At 37.3% G+C, this 26,751-nt stretch overlaps 1 protein-coding gene across 6 annotated transcripts in view; it reads left to right on the top strand.

Annotated features, from left to right (window-relative positions):
* bsna (bassoon presynaptic cytomatrix protein a) overlaps positions 1–26,751 on the top strand; it is a 223,826-nt gene that overhangs the window by 87,155 nt on the left and 109,920 nt on the right. For 4 of the 6 annotated variants that reach the window (XM_023270746.3, XM_023270749.3, XM_035948392.2 and 1 more), the window contains exon 3: positions 23,142–24,575. In XM_023270746.3, the coding sequence (XP_023126514.3) occupies positions 23,142–24,575 (1,434 nt within the window). Of the gene's footprint in view, positions 1–21,432; positions 22,339–23,141; positions 24,576–26,751 lie in introns of those variants that run through there. The other 2 variants (XM_055013044.1, XM_023270747.3) reach the window with 2 other exon arrangements.

Genomic DNA, 26,751 nt, shown 5'->3' with positions numbered 1-26,751 from the left:
CACTGCTTCTGTCCTCTTTATATACAGTCTACTGTATATGTGAGCGGCCATCCGCTCAGAGACCTCCTGATAAACTTTCTCCGTCCAGCTCTCTCTGTATTCTTTGGTCCGCCACCAAAGACAAAGTCTCGACCTCTTCATTCACCCACGGTACAGGTCTGGCTGTCACATTAAAATTATGAAGAACAGAGAGTTTCGTGAAGAGCAATGCACACCGTCGCTGTTTACAGTCATTTTTTAATGCAGGATTTTGTTTTCGTGCTGAAGTTGCTCTGTGTCGTCACTCCCTGTCCAATCAGTGGCCTGCACTATGTAAACGCCACATTATCGGCTTATCTCAGCTCGCTGGGAACCTCAGCCGAGAAGGTGCTGAAAATTAGTCCGTATGGAAACGCTCGCAAACAAAGATGAGACGAGCCGTACCGTGCCGAGTAGATGCTTGTGGAATCGCGGCTAAACAAAGACGAGCGGAGCCGTGCCGCGCCGAGTAGGTCCTAAAGGAAAAGCGCTCGACACTCCGAGCATCGCTGCAATTTGACAGGCTGGTAATCCACAAAGAACGTGATGTTCCAGAACTTCCCTCGGTATGCCAAACGCCCTGGTCCCTGTGTGTGCTCCTGTTGCACCCTGGTACCAGAAAACCGGCGGAGTACTTCCTCTAAATTTGCAGTCACTCTACGGTCAACATCTTGGTCGGAAAGTGCGGAAATAACTTCAACAACGTCAATAAATTCCTCTGCTTTACACGCTACATGCTCGCGGTCAGCAGGTCCTGCTTCCACATACTCTGCAAGGTCTCTCACCAACTCTCTAGAAAGTTCACAGCGACTCTCCCTCTACACAGCCTCCATGTTTAGAAAGACTTCTACTTCCGGTTTCAAGGCAGACAAAAGCAGTGGATTAGACTAGATTCACGTTAGTCCCGCCCACGGACTTTGACGGGCGAGGTTGACAGATAAAATTAATTCATGATCCACTGCAACACAAGGACCATGAAATAATTAATTAAATCGTGAAATAATGAAATATGTTTTTTACTTAAAATAATTGTTATTTTAATAAATTAATGACATATTTAATAACACATTTATGTATTTAATTCCAATTTTAATTAATTAATGACATATTTAATTCCAATTTTAACTAATTAATGACATATTTAATTATTTAATGATATATTTATTTAATAACACATTTAAGTATTTAATTCCAATTTTAATTAATTAATGACATATTTAATTCCAATTTTAATTAATTAATGAAATATTTAATTCCAATTTTAATTAATTAATGACATATTTAATTAATTATTTAATGATGTATTTATTTATTTAATTTTGGCACTTTTAGTCCTCCATACTTTTTAGTTCAACGATGGCTAGTTTAGACCTTTAACGAATATTTCGCGATGCGTCGGACCTCCGCTGCCAATGCCAAATTTGCATAAAGTAGAAGGCAAGTCTACTTTATGCAAATGAGCTCCGGGGAGACGCATCGAAACGCAGCTCGAAACGCACTGCAACATAACCAGCATGCAATGCGGTGCGTTTCACATAGACAATGAATGGGATGCGAGAAATTGACGATCCTGGATCACATTAGCTACCACAGTCCTGGTAGCGGCAAATGGTGTAAGCAGCACACAACAGACCACTTTTTAAGTTTACAAAAAGTCTGAAAATGTTGAATATGATTGCAATAATTGCATGTTGAGTTTGCAGTAATCTGTGAATGTAGTAGATAGCGAAAACTGCACAGATAAATTTAAATGAAACAAACATTTTTGTTGTTTAAGTTCACATATATGTCTATTCATCAATTCATCATCTACCGATCGAGTCATCGACCAAAATTTATTTGAACTGAAAGACTTTGCTTATTGTGTCAAATATTGCTATTTGGCAAAATTGCGATTAATTAATTACGAAGCCTCTAATTAATTCAATTCATTTTTAAAATCACATCCCACCACTAAATATAATATAATATAATGTAATGAAATCTGAATTTTGGTGTTCTGACGGGTTTATGGGTTGTCTGCATGTTTATATGCTTCTCTATCAGTATTTCCACTTGTGCAATACTATTGTTATGTGCAATACTGCTATTTTCTGGTGGAATTTGGACAATCTGAATTGGTACTTCTGTACATTTTTGGTTTATTTTTTATTTTACTACAAATGTTTCTTTAATATTTGCACTATACCCATTTGCTGCTATTTTAATTCTAATTTCCCCACTTTGGGATTAATTAAGGTTTATCATATTGTAACACAGTAAATGCTAATCCTAATGTCGCCTTTCAGAAGTCTCTCCTCTATAATCTAGATTATCTCTGAATATGAGTCACTGCAGGACGACTTTTCTCCAGACTCTAAAATCGGTTTTGAACCTCTTTAACTTTTCGAGTTCTCTGTAATAAATAATTGCCAAGTCAAGTTTTGTGCTGCTCTGCCCCGACTCATCTCGCTCTCCTCCTCCTCTAGGTTTTTTTTTTTTAGTACTCATTAGTCTAAAAGTATATTTTACATCTTCTTGAAGAGAGAGAGGCTACAGCTGTGGTCTGACCATCTGCTGCTCTGGGCAGATTTTGCGAACATCTTAAATAAAACATTCCTTTTCATACTGCTTTTGGTCGAGGTTCATCTCTTCTGCTGTGACTCAGTTTGTGGATAATTGTACGAGGAGACAAAGATTAAAATAGGTTTTTTTAGGAGGTTTCTTTGTGAATGACATATTTATTTAGTGCTTTGTGTTTGAAGATGACAATTAGGGTTGTATCAGGTCACACTAAAATAAAAATATATGCCTTGTTGTGTAACATCACTTACTACTAATATTTGCTAGTCTTACTTAGATACTTGGAAGGGCCATAATAATTGAGTAAATCCATCTCCAGTTTTAAAAAGGTAATACGTTTAGATTCCATATTAGCTTCAAAACCATCTTTAACTTTTATATGAATATTATTATTTTCCATATAATAATACTATTATAGATAATTTTCCCTATATAATGTTTTTTATTCTGTGCAAAAACGCTTGTAAATGTAAATATTTAATTTTTATTTTATTATTTGTGTCATTTAAGTCTTTCCCTAACAAGAATAACATAATAAATTGTGATTTTGTGGAATAAAATGTCAATTTAAATTTATCATTGTAGCATCAAAAATAAATTGACATTAAGAGGAAAATATATTTAGATATTCTAAGCTGTAAAATCAGATTTGAGATTTCAGTATTTTCCAAGTTATTCTTCAAAAAGCCATTCTTTGCCATTCAAGTGTTTTTTTTTTATCTGCTGTTGTGCTTTTAAATTTAGAAAAATATATAACTTAGGTCATAAGACTTAAATTCAGCTTCATAGTCTTTCTCTAACAAGAATAATATAATAAATTGTGATTTTGTGGAATTAAAGATGTCAATTTAAGGACATACATAAACCAAGCAAGTATTACTATAGTATAAAAATGGATTTAAATAATATTTTCAATATTTCAATATTTTTAAACTTGATACTATTTTCAAAATTCAAGAGTTTTTTTTTTTTATTCAGTGTAAAAACATTTTAAAATATCCTCTCTTTTTTATGACCATAATCTAAAGTCTGCTTTAAAGTCTTTCTCTAACAAGAGAAGCATCAGAATTTTGTGAAATAAAAATGACTCACAAGTATGACCATAACAACAACAGGCCTAAAATTGTTACTGGTTTTCTCTAGAAAAAGAAGGCAGAAATATCTACTGAAAAGTTCTGAAAATATGCCATAAATTGCTTTTTTTTTGCTGCAGGTAATTAATGTCAAACAATGCCTCTGTTGTAATACCTGTCTATATTCACATCTACACATTAACTGAAACGAGCAAAATAGCTTCTTGTGAGTATTGATGTGTGCAGTTTGTAGTTTTTTCAACCTGCAGAACAAAAAACTAAACGTAAAAACGCAGGAAATGATCAGGTTTGTGTAATATCTGCACTGCTAACAAACAGGAGACACAACTTTGTTTAGGTTTCATTATAAATGCATTGAAATCTTTCATCCAGCTTCTATTTTATCTGTTTTCTTGTTTCTCTCTGTGTTCTTTTCCTCTTTCTTCTTGCTGTTGTCTTCTTCTCTCTAATCTTCTTCTAATTCAATACCTTCCGTCACTCACTCCAGCCATTTGATTCCTATTTTCTAAAGCTCCCAAGTGCTTTATGAGTTCTTCTATCCGTCCATCTCTCTGGCCCACGGCGTTGTTTTTCCTCTCCGACTCAAATCAGATATCGATCTAACAGCGGAGGCTCCAGCTTTTAATCACAAAGTTGTGCGTTTATACACACACATATAGATGCAAATACATGTCAAAGTCTACCTTAAACTGATTCTGACTTTAAGAACGACCATCTTTGTGCATCAACCATCAGTTAGAGTTCACAGTGGCTGAGATCATTTTGGATCAAAGTGCTGAGGCAGGTTTTAATTACGAAACATGCATTATGGTGTGATAGTGGTCAATAGTATCGACCACTTGAGGTTATTCAGGGAGGCGAGGCGATGGATGAATGGTACAGGAGGTGTGTGTGTGTGTCAGTGTGTTTCTGTGTGTTAGTGTGTGTGTGTGTGTGTGTGTTTCTGTGTGTTTGTGCAGAGGATAGTGAGGCGGTGTGCACTGAGATGGCATGATAAGAATGTGAGTTATGAATTTCGAACGGACATTACTGTGTGTGCGTGTTTGTGTGCATGTGTGTGTCTCTGTGTGCATGTGTGTGTTTATACCTCAGAAGGGAAAGTGTGAGTGTTTTATGACTTTCTCTTGGCCAGAAGCTCGGCGATGGTAATCATGCTGAGATAGACCCTTGTGTTCGTGTGTGTGTGTGTGTGCGTGTGTGTGTGTGTGTGTGTGTGTGTCATCCCTTCATCAGGACAAAGCAGAGAATGAACTGTCAGCTGCAGTGCTATTAGGTCTTGAATGAAGGACTAGTCTCTCTCTCTCTTTCTCTCTCTGTGTCTTCAGATGTTACATTTCAAACTACTCCTCTGTGTTCCAGTGGCTTGTTTTCCAGGTTCCTCGTTCCATCTTAAATCTTCACATTTCTGCTCGACCATCTCTGATTTGCCTGGAATTATTATAGCATAAAATATGAATATCAATTGAGATATATGTAGAATTATAGCTTGATAAAGCAAATGCTTTCCAAGATACATAGTTTTTAAATTGATTGTCGACCCACTTTCAGCTACTTTTTTTTCATCCAATTCATGCAAATTTAAGGCTGTTTGAGACACAGTATCTGAGGAACTGTTAAAGATAAAAGCCTTAAATTTTCACTGTTAGTTCTCATTGTGTTATTGATTCAGAGTCTCAGACTCTGACAAGTAGATCAAGAAATCTGTGATTATTGATAAACTGAAATATGAAAAAATGGAAGCTGTCATCAAAAGTCACATTTTTGAGCTCATATTAAAAAAAGAATAATACTAATGCAGAAGTAATTTAGAATAGAGTAGAATAGAATAGAATAACCTATATTGTCACTGTACACAAAAAAAGTACAACAAAATCAGCACTATCTCTCCACAGTGCACTTAAAAAATACAAATATGCATGACGTAATTTAGTCATATTTTCTGAACCGTAAGTAGCTCCAGGTCACAATAATACAAAGACATAGAGAATAATTTTTAATATGAAGTACTTGACCACAAAAATGAATTGTACTTCATATAATCATAAACTTCACTAAGTGATTTTAGATAATTTTTTTCAGTTTAGATAATAAAGATGACCTGGAACCTTTAATATTCACTTATCATAAGAAAATTTACCACCAAAGTGCTGTTAACATCAGTACATCACATTACAGTTAAATATATGTCAAGACATGAACATTTTCCAGTAGAAAAACTACTACTATCCAAACAGATCATTGTATTTGCTTGTAGTTACATCATGTGAATGTCATCAGGACTTTTAAAATATATGTTTTTTTTTCTTCCTTTTTTTTCTAGGTATGTTTTTCATTTTCCTATCCCAGTTTGTAGGAATAAACCTTGGTTTGGAGGAAACTTGTCATGTAGATTTCCAACTTTTTCTCAAAATCAGAAAAGGAGACATTTACATGCAAGTTTTTAAATTTGTTTATTAGTCTTATTGTCTAAACGCCACCAAACAGTGAATTAAAATGAAACGTAAGTCTAAAAATAAAGGACACAAAACCCCAGTATGAACTTAGTGGCTCCTTCATACTTTTACCTCAGCAGGAGAAAATGTGTTTCTTGAATGCAATTTAGTTGTATTGGAGTATTTATTTTGTAGAAACAGATAAAACAGTTCAGAAATGTGAGTATAAGAAAATTAACTCAGTGTAAACTAAAGTCTTTACTAACTATTATTATGACTGTAATGTTGTTTGTGGTTTTGACACCAGAGAAGATGCTTGTAGACAAAGTTACAAGAAACAGAATCAGATTTCTTTCACTACTTTACAGAAAAATAAAAAGTGAAGTAAAAGTAGAATAATAAAAACTTTTCGCATATATATATATATATATATATATATATATATATATATATATATATATATATATATACAGTATATATATATATATATATATATATATATATATATATATATATATATATATATATATACAGTATATATACTGTATATATATATATATATATATATATATATATATATATATATACAGTATATATATATATATATATATATATATATATATATATATATATATATATATATATACTGTATATATATATATATATACAGTATATATATATATATATATATATACTGTATATATATATATATATATATATATACAGTATATATATATATATATATATATATATATATATATATATATATATATATATATATATATAGTATATATATATATATATATATATATATATATATATATATATATATATATATACAGTATATATATATATATATATATATATATATATATATATATATATATATATATATATATATATATATATATATAGGCACTATTTGACACTTTTATTTATTCATTTTCTTTCTGTCTTTCTATCTATCCACCTGTCTATCTATCTATCTATGTGTATATTTCTTGTGTGTTTATATTCTTTATTCTTATTGTTATTGTTTTAGTGAGGAACAGATGCTCAATACATTTCACTACGCATTGTACTGTGTATAATTGTGTTTGTGACAAATAAAGGTCTTGAAAATCAGTCATACTGGCAGTGATTCTGAGCTAGTAAAGTTTTATCACAGATGAAAATGAAATATTGCATTTGAAATTGGAATATTGCACCAGAAAAATGAAATATTGCATATTATATTGACATGTTGCACATTAAAAAAAGCCCTGATTGTGTCGAACCTGCTTTGTAGTACCTCTCTCAGATGTTATGGATAATATAATATAATATAATATAATATAATATAATATTTAGGAGGTTGATTTGATGGTTTAAGTGAGCAAAAAACATTAGGACCCTGAAACTAAAGCAGTTAAATGCAATTCAACCATCATTAATTCTTGTGTTATTTTACATTTGGGCTTTTCTTACTGTGATGAAATATCTACATAAGACAATTATTTCTTGAAACTGTTTATAATATCCGTAATCTCATTTTTGCCAATTTGGTTGAGCATCACAGTACTCTTTACTCCTGTTTGCACTGTAAAGGAGAGCCTTTTGCATTTCCATTTCAATGATAATACAATAATAATACAATAATAATACAGTAATCTTTTCTTAAATATTTGTATTAACTGCATCCTATTGAATAAATTTGCAGGTTGCTTAACATGTCTACTGACAGTCCATCTTCTTCTTCTTCTTCTGTTGTTTCTGACTTCCACTAATCCTGTTTAACTAGATTAAATTTGTGTAAAATTCACTGCACGCTTGAGGGAACACAAAGCTGGATGTGTGCGTTTGTGTGTGTGTGAGTTTTAGACCTTTAGAGTCTGGACATATTTAGTGAAAACAGGGCATTTTGGAGGATGTTGACATTAAAATATGGCTGTAGCTGTGGATGTCAAGGTTATAGTTATGGTCCAGCATTGTGTCAGTGAGTGTGCTGAGGAAATATCAATCTGTGTGTGTGTGTGTGTGTGTGTGTGTGTGTGTGTGTGTGTGTGTGTGTGTGTGTGTGTGTGTGTGTGTGTGTGTGTGTGTGTGTGTGTGTGTGTGTGTGTGTGTGTGTGTGTGTGTGTGTGTGTGTGTGTGTGTGTGTGTGTGTCAGTGTTTAATTAGCAGTAGAATCTCAGTGCTCCATCATGGGAATACTTCCTGGAATGTCCTCTCCCTGTATGGGATATTGATTAGAACATTAGTCTGCTGCCATGACTGTAAGCACCAGTCAGACTCTGCATAAGAGACCCCTTTCAGAGACCAGTTCAAGATAAACATAGAACATATGGTGTGTCCATGTATTGTTAGTGTTACAGTTGTGTTACCGTTTTAAAATCTTCATCACTACCGGAAACGACAACCTCCAACAGCAACTTGCAGGCTGGAAAAGTCAAGTTTTGCAGCAGATCTGGATCGTGAATTAGCAATTTTGTGTGCAATTGCTCCTCCACAGCAGTATTTTGCAGTAGTGAATATGGGCGTAGCACCAGCCAAGATAAATGTGTAAGAAATACATATAAACCAGGGTGTTTTTTCCCCATAAAGCAGAATAATAATGAGGTGCAGCCAGACCATTGAGACCATATAAGACTACATTTCGTATGCTAATCTTCTTATGTACTGTGGTCACGATCGTTTGAAATACATTTAATGTGACATTTATTCTAGAGCTCGAATGATACTCTAATTTAAATGCTGTTATTGATTTTTATTGATTCAAAAAACTCTATTTATATATTAGCCAATATTCTTTTAGCATAAAGGAAAAATGATGTCATTGTTAATTAACTTTGCAGCAATGACACCACGTGACTCTGATACATACTCTGCTGCATGTGCTGCACACATTAGAAACAAGAAAAGCACTCAGAGAGTGTAGTACTTCATCAAGGCTGCTCAGTCATTGTATTGTTTCCAATGGATAAAATCTTGAAAAAATTTGTGGCAGAAATCACGGTACTATCAAATGTGGTCATTTAATATAGATGTACCCATGAACAAAATGACCTTGTGCTGAGCACAGGCGTGTGTTATGCATGTGTACGTTATGTACAGATACCGAATCGCATGGCCTGAATATGTAGCTAATAATAATTAATTAATTTCCTTTGAAATGTTTTATTATTATTATTTTTATTTATTTATTTCTTGCCGTACTGCATTTTTCTTTGTCTGTCTCTTAAATCCTGATGATTTTATACCCAAATGTTTTATTTTTTGCTGATTTGGGAAACACTTTGTAATTTGGATTCTTAAAAGTGCTTTATAAATTAGTCAATCTACATGCATAACAGCTACTAAAGCCACATATTTCTAATTAACTGCTCCTAGCAAGCAGCTCACAAATACCATTGGCAGGACACAGATATGCCTCTTGTCGTTAATTTATTATGGCACAACAAAACTATTAACCAAAATGGGAGTTCATCAGGCTTCACAGGAGCAGTTATACATTGGTTTCTGCCAATAAATGGCTGAAAAGGAAGCAAAGTTAATTAAAATTATAACAAATAGGGGACCACTTAATAGTATTTTTTCAAAGAGATAACTAGAGTATTACTCCCATGTTTAATACCAGTATTCAGAATATTAAGTTAAATTAACCTTGAGGGCGACCAGAAAGCCAAATGGTTAGGGAGTATACCACATAGGTGCAGTAGGGGCTTGTGCCTTTAGTTAAGTTAAAAATGGCAAAATATCCTAACAAAAAAAGTTGCATTCGTCGCAAATCCAGTGTTACGTTGCATTTCTGCTCTGGTGTATTTCCCTCCTTTCCTTCTTCCACCTTGACCTGAAAGGCTGCACACCCTGCTGATTGACAGATCTATTAAAAAGCTGTGTGTATATGTACTGCGCCTCATGTGGGTGTTTTAGTGTGTATATGTATTGGGTTTATCTGTAAGCCTCAATGTGTGTGTTTGCTGTAATGAATCCCCACGACAGGGAAAGTGAGCAGCTCAGGCCAAACCACAACACCAAACCACAAACGGCCTCTAATGCCGGAGGTGGACCTTATTTACTTTGACATTACATGTGACATTTCCAGAACGGAATTCTGCCTCACTGCAAATTAATTCAAGCTCATTTTTGTGCAATAAATTCAACCTGTAGCCCAACAATGCTGCCCTTCCATAATAGACCTTCCACTGTTTTCTCCGCAGAGAGTGAAATTGAGCAATGAAAAATCTCAGCTGCTGTATTCTTGGAAGCAGCCACCATATTCTGCTCAAGCTCCCGCTGTGCTGTTTCATCCCCCACTGTTTTCTAGAGCTGGTACAGTTTTGCTGATACTTCTGCAAAGACAACGGCTTCGAAGTAGAGGTCTGTTAGTTCTTGTGATGCCTCGGTGTTCAGAACAACAAGGATGAAATTATTGTTTGGGAAGTAAATGTCATGCAATTGTAGTTTTAAATTAAAAACCATCAGTATCTTTAGATTATAATTCAGCATGTGGGTGGGCGAATCCTCTCCCACGGTGTATGTAATGTTAAATTAAGTAAAAAACTCTAATGGTGAACAAATGTATGCTGTCTCACAGTACAAATCACCCACCACTAATCCAGCTTTATGTTCAGTCCTCCTTCAACAAAAAATGCTGCCGCCCTTCAGGCAGGCATGATAAATCAGAAGATGCTCCACTCATGCAGAATCTTTCTTGCTTCTGCACATATATATTTCAGCCGCAGTTCTAAACAAAGCAAGGAAAGTTTGGAGACTGGGATAGTTGGTTTGTTACATTCCTGCTTCACAATACTATACATGCTGCAGAGAACAAAAGTTTACATACACTTGTAAAGACCATGTATATCATGACAGTCTTTAATTTTCAATGAGTCCTAAATCTCTTCATTTTGGATGATAAGATCACTGAAACCCATGCGTCTTTGTCACAAAGACAACCAGGCATTTTAGTTCATTAATAGATTAAGGTCTTTTGGAAATATGACAAAATCTGATGTAGATAGTTGTGTTCATCAGATTTTCGTAGTGGCATGGCCACTAACATCTTGATTATGGTGAGTGATTATGATTGACTACAGCTGCTGACTCGCCTGAGCCAATTTAAACTGGGCCCGTTTGATCCACTGAGCCACAAACACTGCAGTGGAAAAGTCAAAGAGCTCAGCAAGGATCTGAAGAAGTAAATCGTTGAATTGAACAAGTCAAGAAAATCATTTGGAGTAATTTGAAAGCAGCTGCAGATCCAAAATTATCTGTGTATAAAATTGTTTGTAAGTACAATGTTGATGATACAGTTGTATTGCTGCCATGATCAGTAAGAAAACACAAACCATCACCTGCTGCTGAGACACAATTGGTCAGGAAGGTCAAAAGTCATCCAAGAACCACCAAAAAGTAGGTCTGCAACTATTTAGAAGCTGCTGGAACACAGCTGTCAATGTCCACTGTGTTTTCCATCAACATGAGCTGAGAGGATCCATGAAGAAAGAAGTTCTTTCTCTAGAAGCAGAACCTTAAAGGTCCACTGAAGTTTGCTGCTGATCACATGGACAAAGAAAAGACCTTCTGGAGGAAAGTTCTGTGGCCAGATGGAATAAAAACTGAGCAGAAATATGTTTGGAGGAGACAAGTTGAGAACTTTAAGCCCAAGAACACCAAACCTACCATCAAGCATGGTGGTGGCAGTATCATGCTCTGTGGAATTGGAACTTTACACAAAGTAAATGGAATAATAAAGAAGGAGGATTACCTCCACATTCATCAGGAAAACCTAAAATCATCAGCAGAAGGTTGATCTTGAACACATTTGGATGTTTCAGCAAGAAAAATATTTCAAATACACATCAAAAGTGGTAAAGAAATGGTTAAATCAGGCTCGAATTAAGGTTTTAGACTGGGCTCCCCAAAGTTCTGACTTAAACCCATCAAGAAACTGTGAACTGTAATAAAGACACAGATCTGAGTCAGAAAGACAACAAATTTAGTTTAACTGCACCAATTATGTCAAGAGGAGTCAAAGATACAACCAGAAACTCGTGGACGGCTACTAAAAGGGTTTAGTTGAAAGTGGCAAAAGGACAAAATAGTAGCATTTCTGTATGTATATTTTTGACCCAGCAGATTTCCAGAAGACCTAGAAGAAATCTCTAAAAATGCATGATTGTTTTCTTGTGGAAAAAAAGACGCATGTAATTCAGTGATGCTAAAGATACAATAAGCTTTTGAAAATATACCTTTGTAGCAGTAAAAATGTGACGTTCAAAGAAGGAAGAGGTACAATAACCGTAGGAGGATTGCAAGGTGGTCGGGCTTCTGCACATGTGAGGCTCCATTAAATCTGCTGAGCTGCCCTTGAAGAAGACACTTGTCATCCAAACGCTCCAGCAGCTGCCAGCAGTAAACCAACTGTGACTGGTTGCACTGGACAGACTCCAGGTTAAATGCGAGAGTGTGTGGCAGGACGGTGAGGCAGTGCTGCAAGCACCAGCGCTGCATCAAATGACTCTTATTGACGATGTGGTTTGTAGCTGTTCGAATGAAATGCAAAAATCGAAATGTCTGCTGCAGACGACGTTCTGGACCTTACTTCAGGTTTTCTCTATGAGACACCTGTTCTGTGCTCGTAGTGTTTGGAGGTCTGTGGTATGAATATTTTATGATGACAGCTGGTTGCTGTGTACATGCGTGTGTGTTACTGTATGCAACCGGGTTTATATCCACTTTGCGTGTGGCAGCCACAGGAAGTAGCTGCTCCGCTCATCAAGGCCTTAAGTTGCTTTTATTTTCTCTCTTCTGATGGCTAAATGCTGGCTTCTTTGCAAAGGTTAGTGTATGTTTGTTTGGGGTTTAAAGGGTTTACATAAGATAACATGTAAAGATGAAGGTTTTATCCATTTGCACAGCCACAGCGGCCATATTTATTCTTTGATTTCACAATATTTATACGTTATTATGTTGGTTTCCATATATAGAGCATTGTAATTCTGTGTAATTTAGGCACGGAACATGAAAACACTCTCATATGTTAAGTAAAGATCAGTCAACTTCTCATGAACTGTTTTTGAATTGTAAAATATTAGTAGAAAACCAACAGAGACGTGAGATAATGAGGGAGGCAGGGGAAGTGACGACATCCGAGATTTCCTCCTTGCTGCTGTTTTAGCTCTTTGATTGGATCTCCATCCTCCCACCTCCTCCCACTCTCCTCTTGCCTCTACTTTTCAAAAGCAGAGCTGCATGCATCATGTTCCAACTGTTCGGACGGTTACTGCAGTTGGCATACAATTACATCCATTTAACTGTGCGACTCTCCGCTCTGCTAATCTGTAAAGCCAGTCGATTTAACAGTGCAGTGAATCAAGCAATAGGCAGGTTATTTAATCCTTTAAATTTGATTTTCACTGTTCTTCTTCTGCTGCTGCTGCTGCCTCTAGGACAGACTAAGCGACGTGTTTTATGCTTATAATGTTAGCGCTGTCGCCACAAAGCTCCTCAAAAAAACAACTTCTTCATCACAAAAGCAGAGAGATTAAAGTTTGTTTGGGAAGAAAATGTCATGCAATTGTAGTTTTAAATACAAAAGCTTCAGTATTTTTAGATTCTAATTTGATACGTGGGTGAGAAAACCCTTTCTAATGGTGTATGTATTGTTAACTTATGGCAAAAACCCTGATTTTAGATGAATTTATGCCACCTCACAGTAAAAAACCACCCACTTTTTTCTTGACAAAGTTGTGAAAAAAGTAGACAGACCCTCTAGAACAGGGGTGTCAAACATAGGGCTCGTGGGCCAACACCAGCCCACCAGAGGGTCCAATCTGGCCCTCAGGATGACCTGTGTAAAAGTTTCAGAGAAGACATTCACTGCAAATTGTAAATTTGCAAAACCGGAAATTTAAAATAATTTCTTTCAGATCGTAAAAATTGTTTTGATCATGAATTAAAATACCATATTGTTCAGTTCCAGATATCTGACTAAATGTTTTCTTCCTATTGTAGATACTCTACGATCTGTAAGTTGTAATGTGTAAATGATAAACTGAGGTGTAATATTATTGAAATTGCACTTATTTTTCTTAAGAGATTCCAGGCCATTTCTAATGTTTTGTAAAAAGATAGTTCTGTAAATGTGAACAATTTCAGAATGTACTTTTTTTTGCACTGGAACAAATGAAAAAAATGTAGTTATAGTGATTTCTAGGTTATTATGCTCTGATTTTACTGGTCACTTGACATCAAATTGGGCTGCATGTGACCCCAGATTTAAGATGAATTTCACACCCATGCTCTAGAAAGTGCAGAATATAACACTTACAGTGGTGCACGGAATATGGCAAAACCTTACACGTCTTTACTGATAGCAAAATGCAAAATACAGTAACCAAACAACAAATTCACCACTCAAACTGTTCATTCTTTTGACTCTACATGCATTTCTAAGTGATTTTATTTAGCATGCCAGCCTACTATGATTTCAGCAATAAAGGATGCAATTGCAGTAGTGTTCTCCTTAATCAAGTGCCCTTTTTATTCATTACTCTCCTTAAAATGCATCCAAACTCCTGCTGCAATGTGATGTGATTGTTGCTTTTTATTACCAGCTGCAGTACGTCTTTGGATTTGCTCATCATCGAATGCATATTGGTGTTTCAACATCTCTTCGGCTGTTTAGCACCTCGAGCTCTGCTGAAATGAGTCCAGTTGTGTCCACTGACTGAGTGTGTGTGTGTGTGTGTGTGTGTGTGCAGACAGACACAATACTGACAGAGTTCAGCCTCTTGAATAGATAGACTTGACCTGGAGGTTAATGATTGTTACAAGAGGAACTCAGACCTGCTAGTGAGTGTGTCTGCAGAGAAATAAGGGCAACGGCAAGACAGAAAGAGGAAACAGAAATGTGATCGAGGAAATCAAGAGTCCTGCGGGCTTGAGAAGTGCTGAGCTTCTGGAGATTAGAGGCTACAATGATGGTCGGGTGTGTGCATGTGTGTGTGTGTGTGTGTGTGTGTGTGTGTGTGTGTGTGTGTGTGTGTGTGTGTGTGTGTGTGTGTGTGTGTGTTGACAAAGCAGCACCCTGAGCCTGTGTGGCATCATTTCAAGTGTGTGTTTGTGAATTTAGAGTAGGTGTCCTTACCTTGAAACAACCCAAACGTCTCCATAGGTGGTCCCATCATGCTCATGTTATTCATATTTCTGACACTAATATGAGTCACTTTGAGAAGCAACCTGCTGTTGTAAGTTATGATGATTTGTTCGTGTGCTGCAAATATGCTTAAAATGGATTTATTTTCCATTTCATGCATAGTTTGTAACATGTTTGTCAGCAGCACAGAGAGGTTTTCAGTTGGAAAAACACAACAAAACTGGCATTTTAGACAAGTTTTACACAATACGATGCGATAAGCCTTTATTAATCCCATTGCATTGCTACAGCAGCAAAGGGGATAGTGCAAACATTTAAGAAATACCAGGAGAAAATCAACAAATAAACAAAAAATATGTATACACTACCGTTCAAAAGTTTGGCGTCACCCAGACACTTTCATGTTTTCCACGGAAACTCACACTTTTATTCATGTTCTAATCATCAATTAGCCTTTCAACACCATTAGCTAACACAATGTAGCATTAGAACACAGGAGTGATGGTTGCTGGAAATGTTCCTCTGTACCTCTATGGAGATATTCCATTAAAAATCAGCTGTTTCCAGCTAGAACAGTCATTTACCACATTAACAATGTCTAGACTGTCTTTGTGATTAATTTAATGCTATCTTCATTGGAAAAAAAATGCTTTTTTTAAAAAAAAAAAACTGACATTTTAAAGTTTTTTCTGTTCGCTGGTTGTAGAAAGGAAGCACTTGCAGGATATATAAAAGCATAACAAAATGTAAAACACATATAAACCTCAAATGTGCAGCTCTTTCCATTCAAGAACAACTAATATTTTTGCAATTTTAGATGGTTCAGTGTGGAAAATCCCTTTGCTGTGATCGATATAAAGTCTAGTGTTGTGGTATGTGATGGTACAAACACCTTCTTCCATTTCCTTCCCCAAGCATATTTCTGTGATTTATGCATATGAAGCTATGAAGCAGAAATGAAAATGTCATACCTTTTTTCTTTCATAGTGGCCTTCCTTTCCTTTACAGTTTCTCCTGCTGGAGTGTGCAGACTCAGCACTGGGGCAGATTGTCAGGCTCCTTTTCCTCCTTTCATTTAAAAAAAAAACACATTTACAGCCATTTATTCCTGTAATAAGTTCCTCAGGGCCTGAAAATTGCCTGAGCTGATGGACAAGCCGTATGCTAACTCACTGGGAGGAATGTTAACCATATCCAGACGGGAGTCCTGTAAACCTGAAGTGATCCTAAACCTTTCAAAGACGGACCGTGACAGGTTTATCAGTCTGTGTCAGAGATGTCAGCTAAAGGCTTCAAAGAGCCTGCAGGTGTTTCCATGGTTAGATGGTGGCGACAGCTCATAAACAATATGAGATATTTGTCTGTCTGCATGTTGTCTCCGGCTGCTGTTAAATGATTAGGAGGTAACAAATCTGCAAACAGAAGTCGCTTGTCCTAGTTCTAGATCTGCCATTTGAAACGCTAGACAACATTCACACAAGTCATGCTGTCACAATCTGTCTGAATTCACCAGAACAGTTTATGATGTTGCATATGGTTCAGTCCATCTCAAGTCATCAGGTTGCGTCTGTTAGACCATCTCTGAATTGCTTGAAACCTTTTGATAATAAACTATGGATATTTAAATCTATATCTGTTAAATTTTAGCTTGCTATGTCAAATACTTTCCATGACAATTAAAAAAATACTCCCCATTGACCGACTTTTGGCAACTTTTTTCTTTGTTTTTCTCTCGAGCATTTAAATTCGAGGCTGTTTGTCGACAATATCTCAAGAAATATTGAAGATAAAAGTCTGAAATTTTCACAGTTTTTCTCATCATGCCATCTCTAATTGATATGGAATTTTAATAGCATAATAGCATTTTCACATATTGAAATCTGAGGCTGTTTGAATGACAATATCTCAGGAACTATTAGATAAAAGATAAAAGCCTGAAAGTTTTACTGTTATTTCTCATTATGTCATAGATTTAGAATCTGCAGTATTGGACAAATAGATCAAATAATCTTACGTGTTAGTCTGAATATTAAAAAAATTAGAAGTCGTCACAAAAAGTTCCATTTTTGAGCACATTTACAAAAAAATGACACTGCAGAAGTCAGCTAGTGATATTTTCTGAATCACATGTACCTGCATGTCACAATAATACACAACAAAACATAGAGAATACTTTTTAATATGAAACACTTGCTGATTGAGCAGGTATGACATGTTGTACCACAAAAAATGAAGAATGTGCAGAAAGTACAAGCACATGTAAATTTATAGACTGGAGAAACACATTGAATTGTTGCCTATTGTAATTATTGAATTCATGTAGTTACTGGAAGAGATGCTTGAAGGTAAATTTTTGTTATACATGTCCTTGTTGATCCTATATATATATATATATATATATATATATATATATATATATATATATATATATATATATATATATATATGTGTATCTTTAAAAAAATGGCAATTTCTAAGTGACCCCAAACTTTTGAACATTATACGTATGTCAAGGCATCGAAATTTCCCACTAGAAAAATCCCACTAATAATATCACAAAGGCAGAATCAATGAAATGATGAGAATTAATAAATAATTTGATTTTTAATAGTTTTTAAGATAGTGCCATTGAAGCATACCTCAAAATTCAATAGGTACATAAAACAGCTGAAAGTGGGTCAGTGGGCAATTTGAAAAAAATACATATTTCTGAAGGTAATTGATATATCAAGCTAAAGTTTTACATTTATCTTTTAACTCTCCAAAATGTATGCTATAAAAGGCAAATCAGAGATAGCTGAGCAGAAATTGTTCCAAAAAGTACAATTTGAGATGGAATAACCCAATCAAAACCATCAAAACATGTACGTGGATGTAGTTTTTTTCTGTTTTGAGGAGATCTGGTGCAAAATTATATAATTTGGTTAATAGGGACAGTAAGTTGGGCACCATGGCCAACACAAGCACTTTTTGTGATATTCCAGACCCCAAACTGTATCAAATTTTGTGCTTTCATGAAAAAGTAATAATTGTTCTACATGTCACCTGGACTATTCTTCGTTAGTTATTGCAGTACCTGTCAGTTGTTGCATCTTCCGTCAGTGTTCTCCTGAAAAGGATATTTTTCATCTCAGTTGGACTTCTTTAGTTAAAGGTTAAGTGAGAAATGACTGAAAAAAACTCTAAATCAAAGTTTTGCTTCCTGCTGTTGGTCTGTCTTTGTGCTCATGTAATATCACCAGATTGTATTTTGTCATTTTGTGTTGCACTTTCAGAGGTTATTTTGCTACCCATGTGAAATTATATTAATTTTTTTCTTGATATTAATCATCATTACACTAATTACCCATCCATAAAAATATCCACACCATCTGCCTCTGGATGCAGATTTCAGCTGTTTTATGTGCCGCACAACTAAATTAATTGTCTTCCCATTTGTTAAACTACCTTTGTCGTGCTTTTCCGTGACTGCCGCAGCTGTTTCACAGTGATGTGATTGGCTTACAGTGTGCTTCTTAATCACCGTCACATTTAAACTTCCTTCAGTTTGCATGAATGTCCCCATATGAACCGGAATAGCAGGTGAGTCTGTGGAGACGCTCACACATTCTGTGAAACCTGTTGTTGTTTGCACTTGTTGTTGCCTTTGCGCGACTAAAGTAGGGCTCATTATGTAACGTACACTCACCTAAAATATACATTATGTAAAACATTAGCCATTATTCTACAGGGTTTCTGCAGGGCATTAAAAAGCATTAATAGTCATTAGGTTGATTTTGCGAAAATTAAGGCCTTAAATGGCATTAAAAATCATTCAATTTGATTCTCAGTGGCGTTAAAATTTTTTTCTGCAGTTTTCAAGAAAATATTTGACTATAATAATATGTAATTATAGACTGCGATTCGTCAGATATGTGCATCTGTGTAAACATGCCGAAGCATTGCGATAATCGTTCCAGCCGGTTGGGTACAAAAACTGGATGTTTTTAACCTTCGTGTCGTCCTGCAAGTCAAATTGACTCGTTTTGAAGTTTGAAAATGTGTGTGTGTGTGTGTGTGTGTGTGTGTGTGTTCACAATGAAAACTTCTGATATCTACATTTTCAAGATTTTTGGGAAATTTTGGAACATTTTTTGGTGGAAAAAAAGAAGTGCTAAAAAAAATGTCTCTTAAGACCATTCACAAAAAATCAACCAAAATCCAGCGAAATTCGATGGATTTTGGTTGATTTTTATGTGAATGTTCTTTAGTTTAGAAGTTTTACTGATCTGTATGTAATCACTTTAGATATTTTTAGAATTTTTTTTTTGGAGGATTTTTACTCATTTTTTGACAATATTTACAAGAATTTTCTAGCCAAATTTGGGGGATTTATTTATTTATCTTTTTTAAATAAAACTTTTAAGGGAAACTTTTAAGTAATTATTGGAATTTTCTTCCTAAACGTTTTGCAAATTTTCAGAAATTTGGGGAATTTTTTGCTGGATTTTTGGATTTTTTTCAGACAAGACAACAATATTTTTTGGTGCCCATAAATGAAGACAACAGGAGGGTAAAAGTGGCCGGCAGGCTGGACCTGGTGGAGGAAATCTGGGAAATGGCAAAACGCAAATTCCAGCAAAAATGGCTAGAAAACGTGGACTTCAGAGAATGACTACAGCCAGATTCAGAAATAGTGAAATGTAGTGATAGTTTTCATATAAAAATCATCTTTTAAAAAAAGCCAAACCTATGTAATTTGTTGAGTTCACAGTTGTGGCAATAAAACTTCTACAGTATAGCATTAAAATGGCATTAAAAAGCATTAAATTTGACTGGTTGATATCTGCAGAAACCCTGTTCTAAGTTCCATCCTAAAAAAATAAACTTCTCATGACTTAGAAAAAAATTAAACAAACTGTAAATGAACAATTAAAATATAAAATGCATGTTTAAGCCCAGCATTCCCCCACTTCATACGGCTGCAACTAACTTGAAAGCCTCACCAGATAACTAGGAAGTGTAAATATGTTGCTATATATAATATCAGCCATGATGTGTGTCACTGATTTTTACTTCTAATAAGCGTATTTTAAGTTCTTACTTCAGTTCAAAGACAAGAGGCACCATAATTAATACTGCAAACACGTCGTAGAGAAACCTGAGCTGGATGCAAACATGAGGTTGCTTGCAGATGCATAAAAGGGTTTGCTCTCCCTACTGACAAAAAAAGTTTTTCTTATGTATATTTTTTTTAGTTTAACTTGCATTTTGTCAAGTGTTTTCTACCACAGAGTGCTATAATAATAATAATAATAATAATAATAATAACAACAACAACAACAACAACAACAACAACAACAACAACAACAACAACAACAACAACAACAACAACAACAACAATAATAATAATAATAATAATAATAATAATAATAATAATAATAATAATAATAATAATAATAATAATAATAAAAAACATAAGCACTTAAATTAATGAATGGTAAAGATTGAAATGAACAATAAAGTTCAAAAAAGCAGACAATAAAGATACACTGTTCCATTAAAAAAAGATAAAAATAAAAATAAAAAAAACGACATCACATAAAAGCAAGCCTATAAGAATAGGTTTTAAGCAGTAATTTAAAAGAAGATGATGTAAAATGATAATACATAATAGCAAGTTGTAATACTGAAGTCAGTCAGCCACACATTTGAACTAGAAACAGATTCTTATGCAGAATAATGTTGCAGAAACCCAACTCTACAAGCTGACAGGGTTTTGTCCTTGAGTTTACCACTGGGACTCCATGTTTTTGAGACTAGAAATGCTGAAAGTGGCACTTGTTTCACTCATAATATGGCTTCTAGCACATAAAAAGCAACATATGGCTAACTAGGTTAACGAGGTCATAAAAGCCTAGAATCAGCCATTTGATTCCTTCTTCTTCCTCCTCCACCTGTTACAGTACTATTCGGGTAAACTGGCTCTAACCACACTGAGGCTGGTTTTCTGTGCTGCCATGCCGTTGATTAAGCTTGACATGATGAGAGCCGAAGAGCTGCCTGGATTAAAAAACTGCTGACTCCTTTCTCCTCCACTGTTTGCTCGCTCTGTATCTTCCTCGCTGCTCTTTTTCCCACATCCCTCCATCCCTCGCTGCATCCCTCATTCCTTCAAGTATCTCTTGTGATGAGGCTTATAAAGCAAAAGAGTAGACAGGGACTCATTAAAACCAGCTCTCTCCCCCCTCTCTTTCTCTTCCCCTTCTCCTTCTCTTCATCTCCCTCTCGCCATCTTCATCAGATGTAATTATGGCAGCACCACGTAGGAGGAGCCTGCACGGCAAAATTATACTTTCAAATCCCCCCTTCAGCTATTCAAGGAACGAGACCTAAATTTTCAACCTGATCGGGGACGGGGAGAGAGCAGGAAAAGGAAAAGCAGGAAAAACTGGGTGGAAAAGAGAGAAGCAGGGAATATGTTGAGGAGGAAAAGGAGGATGTCAGGCTGTAGCGATGGATGTAGCCGCTGAGTTAACAGAACATGGGATCAGTGATGCTGTCAAGCTAGAAAATGCCAGACGGCAAAGCAGGCTGGGACAGCACAGTGGGAGGAACTGCTTAGTTAGTAGACGTGACTGATGCAGCCTTTTTTTTTCTTTCTCTCCACATCTTCCCTTCAAATTCACATCGTCTTATGATACCTTGCAAAAAAAAAAAAAAAAAAAAAAAAAAAAAATTAGGGGGTTTTAGAGGATGGCGGGCGGGGTGATACAGTACATCTGTGCAATGCATTGTGGGTAGGAAAAGGGGATGGGAGATGGGAGAGGAGGAAAAAAACGCTTGAAACGTGCAGAGATTTACTGGCTTTGCTGTAGCTGCAGAGGAGCTAAAACAGCACTATTTATGGCAGCTGGGTCACAGTGGTGGATGCAAAGCTACAGTAGAGCAGGTTGACACACAGCTGAGAGAGGAGCTGTGTGCTGGTTGTTCCTGTTTTTATTTTTTTTTTTGCAGTCGGGAGAAATTAGAGAGCAGAGCAAGGTCTGGACACGAGGGAGTATCAGCTCTCATCTGGAAGAAGAAGAGAAGGAAGGAGGAAGGAGGAGGGGTGATGTTTTATTTTTATTTTTAGACACTGAGGCGTGTTGCGTATTCGTTTCATTTGGCTGTTTGTGTGCGTTACCTGTGTGGATTTCGTGAAGATGTGATGCTTTTTGCACTCAGGTTTTGCAGCTTCAGCTAGGCAATCACTCAGCATTGCAGTCAATTTGTGCTTGATTTACCTTCTCTCTGCCTCCATTTCTGCTTGATTACCACTATTCTCTCTCTGCACTCCTGTTTTTCCTCAGAAAAAGAAAGACGACCCGTGCTCTGTGTGTCATCCACTCATCTGCAGCTTTGAAGTTGATTGAATGAATGAATGAATGAATGAATGAATGAATGAATGAATGAATGAATGAATGAATGAATGAATGAATGAATGGGGTCCATGTGGGTTGGATGATGTGAGGCGACTGGTGCATCCTGTCTGAGTCAGCAGTGATATTTAAAGTAATCAATAGCAGACGGCTTTGGAAGGAAAAATGAATGTATGGTGTCGCGATGATGACTGTATCAGTGGAGAAAACTCCTTTAACCTCAGTGACCTGCTTGGTATGGGTGTGTGGTTCTGCTGGTCATTGCTGAAACCCATAGAGACCTGATTTGAATTCCAGTGACGATCCAAAAGATACCGAATACGTGAGGTTGAATTTTTGTGAATAAAGAGACTCAAAACAGTCCTGGGTTTTCAGCTAGCCTAAATAAGTAGCTCCAGTGCCTGACAATGAATGTACAATGTGACGCAGACAAACTAAAGCAGGAATTTTAAAGGTTAAAGTAACATCACATCTGTCTGTTTCCTGTCTGCAGGTCCAGGAATGGCTGTGTCTGAACTGTCAAATGCAGAGAGCTCTTGGCATTGATATGACCACACCTCGCTCCAAGAGCCAACAGCAGATTCACTCTCCGTCCCACCAAGCCAAACCCATTGTCCAGCCTCAGCAGCCAACACATCAGCCAACACAGCCGGCAGCAGCAGCACAGCCCAAACCGTTGGCTCAGAATCAGCCCACCCAGCGGCAGCAGCAGCAGCAGCAGCAGCCTCCATCTCAGCCCTATGGCCAAAACCAGCCCTACTCCCAGGCCCAACCGTACTCTCAGCCACAGCAGTATCCTCAGTCGCAGCCCCAGTCGTACCCTCCGCCTCAGGCCCAGTCGTACCCTCCGCCTCAGGCCCAGTCGTACCCTCCGCCTCAGGCCCAGTCGTACCCTCCGCCTCAGGCCCAGACCCAGCCTCACACCTCCCCGGGCTTACAGAGACATCCAGGCCCTGGCGGCCCCCAGTCTCAGACAGGACCCTCTCAGCAGGGCATGAGGTCCGACCCGTATGCCCAGAGAGGTCCTGGAGCTCCTGCAGCTGTCGGAGGTCCCAGCCAGCCGGGTGTTCCACGGATTCCCCACCCTGGAGCTGTACCCCTCCCCGGTTTGACTAAAGCGCCCTCCCAGCCCGATTTGGGTCGCGGCTCCCCGATGCACCAGTCCATGGCACGGCACCACGACCAGACCAGGAGTGCTGGATCCTCCCCGGCACACAGACCTCAGAGTCAGGCGCCTCCTCCTGCCCAGGACGGCCTGACCAAACTCTTCGGCTTCGGGGCGTCGCTGCTCAATCAGGCCAGTACCCTGATCAATGTTGACCCTCTACCCACTGCCTCCACCCAACCGAGCCCTGCACGAGGCAAGGTGGTGTTCAGCAATGCAACCCCAGACAACCGACAGCAACAACAAGGGGCTCCCGGCAGCAAACCGTTCGGCATGGGAGGCCCTCATGCGCCGAGCCAAATGGGGGGTCCCCATGCGCCGAGCCAAATGGGGGGTCCTCACACTCCGAGCCAAATGGGGGGTCCTCATGCGCAGAGCAAAATGGGAGGCCCCTATCCACCCAGCCAAATGGGAGGTCCTCAAGCGCCAATGGGAATTTCAATGGGTGGACCACATGCCCCAACCCAGAAGCAGCAGCAGCCTCACCAACAGGAAATGCTGCAGCAGCAGTCGCCAGCTCATCATCAAAAAGGGCCACAAGGACATCAACAGACTCATCTGCAGAAAACTCCGCAGAAACAGGAGCCCACCACAGCACCGGTGGTCGCTTCAGAGCCGCTGAAGCCCAAAGTTAACTGTCCTCTTTGTAAAACGGAGCTGAACATCGGCAGCTCCGACCCACCCAACTACAACTCCTGTACCCAGTGTCACAGCCAGGTGTGCAACCTGTGTGGCTTCAACCCGACGCCACATCTGGTGGAGGTAAGAGATAAACAGTCCATGAACACATACATTAAGTAACGTGTTTCACAACATACTGTTGCATAAGAACAAACCTGCACTCGCACACACACTCACAAATCCAGACTCATCTTCTCCCAGACAATCGATACCATTCAGCTCAAATAGAAAACGCTATTCATTCCACTGTTGGGCCTCTTCCTCTTCACTGTGGGGATGCAGTCAGACCTCTCATCTGTCTTTCCTTTGAAGGTTTGACTCTGTTAGCATCAGCAGTATTTAAAAACCTACCTTACATTAAGACAAAATTGTCTTTTTAACTGTTTAACTGTTTTTCCTGAAATAGATAGAAGTTGTCTTTTTTGTTTTGCTTTATTTCCATCAAGCTATGTCTATGATCCCTTCTATACCTCTGGCGCTGTCTGTCTCTCTATTAAATCCTGCTTCTGTTCACGATTTTTTATTACTTTGAGGAGAATATGTCTCACTTTAATACTTATCTCGTCAGTTTGTTATCGTCCCAGGATATTGTGTGTATACGTACGTTTACATCTGTGCACATTAGTACATGGATCTAACTGAACTTGGTTTAACCCTAAATCCATATGTTTGCATTAATTTTATGTTTTAGTAGAATTATTCTTAAGTAGTTTCATTACTTGTATAGTTTGAATTATTTGGACCTTGGTACATATGAATCTAACTGGACGTTTAACCTCAATCCCTAAATTTGCAGTAATATCATGTTATAACGAAATCATTCTTAAGTACCTACATTAGTTGTTTAGCTTTGATTGGTTCAATATTACCAATCAGACTTACAGTTTTCTGAATAATAGAAACCATTTGTCACTTCAATTTACTTCATTCAACTTCATACCAAATTGTAAATTCAAGCCATGCTGACACACTAAACCTATACAGTCTGTGGATTTCACTGAAATCACTGACATGCAACAAGGTGCAGGACTGAATGCTTTGAGTCGATTACACATTTTGTTATCTCATTTCCTTTTTAATCACTAGTGTGAAATGCACCACCATCTCCTCTGTTTTCCCCTGGAGCTCTGGTAGTCTGTATTTGACACACATTTCCACTAAACAGATTAACACTCCTACTAATTGGAGCACAGAAACATCTGGTAAGAAGTGTAACAAGACTCAGGACTTTATTTGTGGCATACTTTACTGTAACTATTCACACTGAAGCTAAATTTGGTGGACTAACCCATCGGGTCACATACCTACAGGCAGATAGAATGCTACACGCTACACGCTAAGGTGTTGCTAACTGAAGCCAAAAACACTTGCTTGAGTTTGTGGTGTTGGGTATTGATCAAAAGAAGTCATCCCACAACAAGTATATTCAACAAGTTGAACACATAAAATCACAAAGATAAAGATCATTTTCTAACGTGCACCAGGTTCATGATTGTAGACTTTCAAGAGTTATTGTTTTTTATCGAAAAATGCATTACAAAGACAAGAGAGCGCAGTACTCCGGCAAGGTTGCTCAGTTGTATCATTTCCGGTCGAAATCTTAAAAAATTTCATGGCAGAAATCACGGCGCTATAGAATGTGGCTATTTAATATAGATGTACCCACAAACAACATGACCTTGCGCTGAGCACAGGCGTGTGTTCTGCATGTGTACGTTATGTACGGATACCGAATCACATGATCTAAATATGTAGCGAGCGGCGGGAATTGATGGGACTCGGAAACACCCCCACAGTTTAATCAGTTGTTTTTTGTATAATTTCCGGATAAGTCCCGATAAATCTGCAGTGGTGGATTTGTAGTAGGATCGCAATCATGTGATCGTCAGCAGGCAGGTGATGTAATTTTCACTTGTTGTCATGGTTACAGTGACGCTGTGCTGCTATCTGGCAATGATACAGAAACCTTTAACAAATCTGTGGATCCAGACTATAAGCTGCATCACTGCCAAAATCTGCTGCGTTACAGGGCAGAGTAAATATTGAAGCTGTCCATTTTATCAGCACCATAATTTCCATATAGTCTTATAACTCCATAAGACAGACAAACATTAAAAAAAGTCAGATTGTCACCTTAATAATTTAACCCATGACAGTCCAGTAGCTGTTATGTCAAATGGTTCATAAGATGTGGATTAGCCCTCTGATCTCCAAACAGTTTCTGGGTGTTTTTTCTTTGCTCCCGTTACATTTTTAC

The sequence above is a fragment of the Amphiprion ocellaris genome, chromosome 8 (assembly GCF_022539595.1).
Source record: "Amphiprion ocellaris isolate individual 3 ecotype Okinawa chromosome 8, ASM2253959v1, whole genome shotgun sequence".
Classification (NCBI taxonomy): Eukaryota; Metazoa; Chordata; class Actinopteri; family Pomacentridae; genus Amphiprion; species Amphiprion ocellaris.
This window is presented reverse-complemented; position numbering and strand designations above follow the sequence as displayed.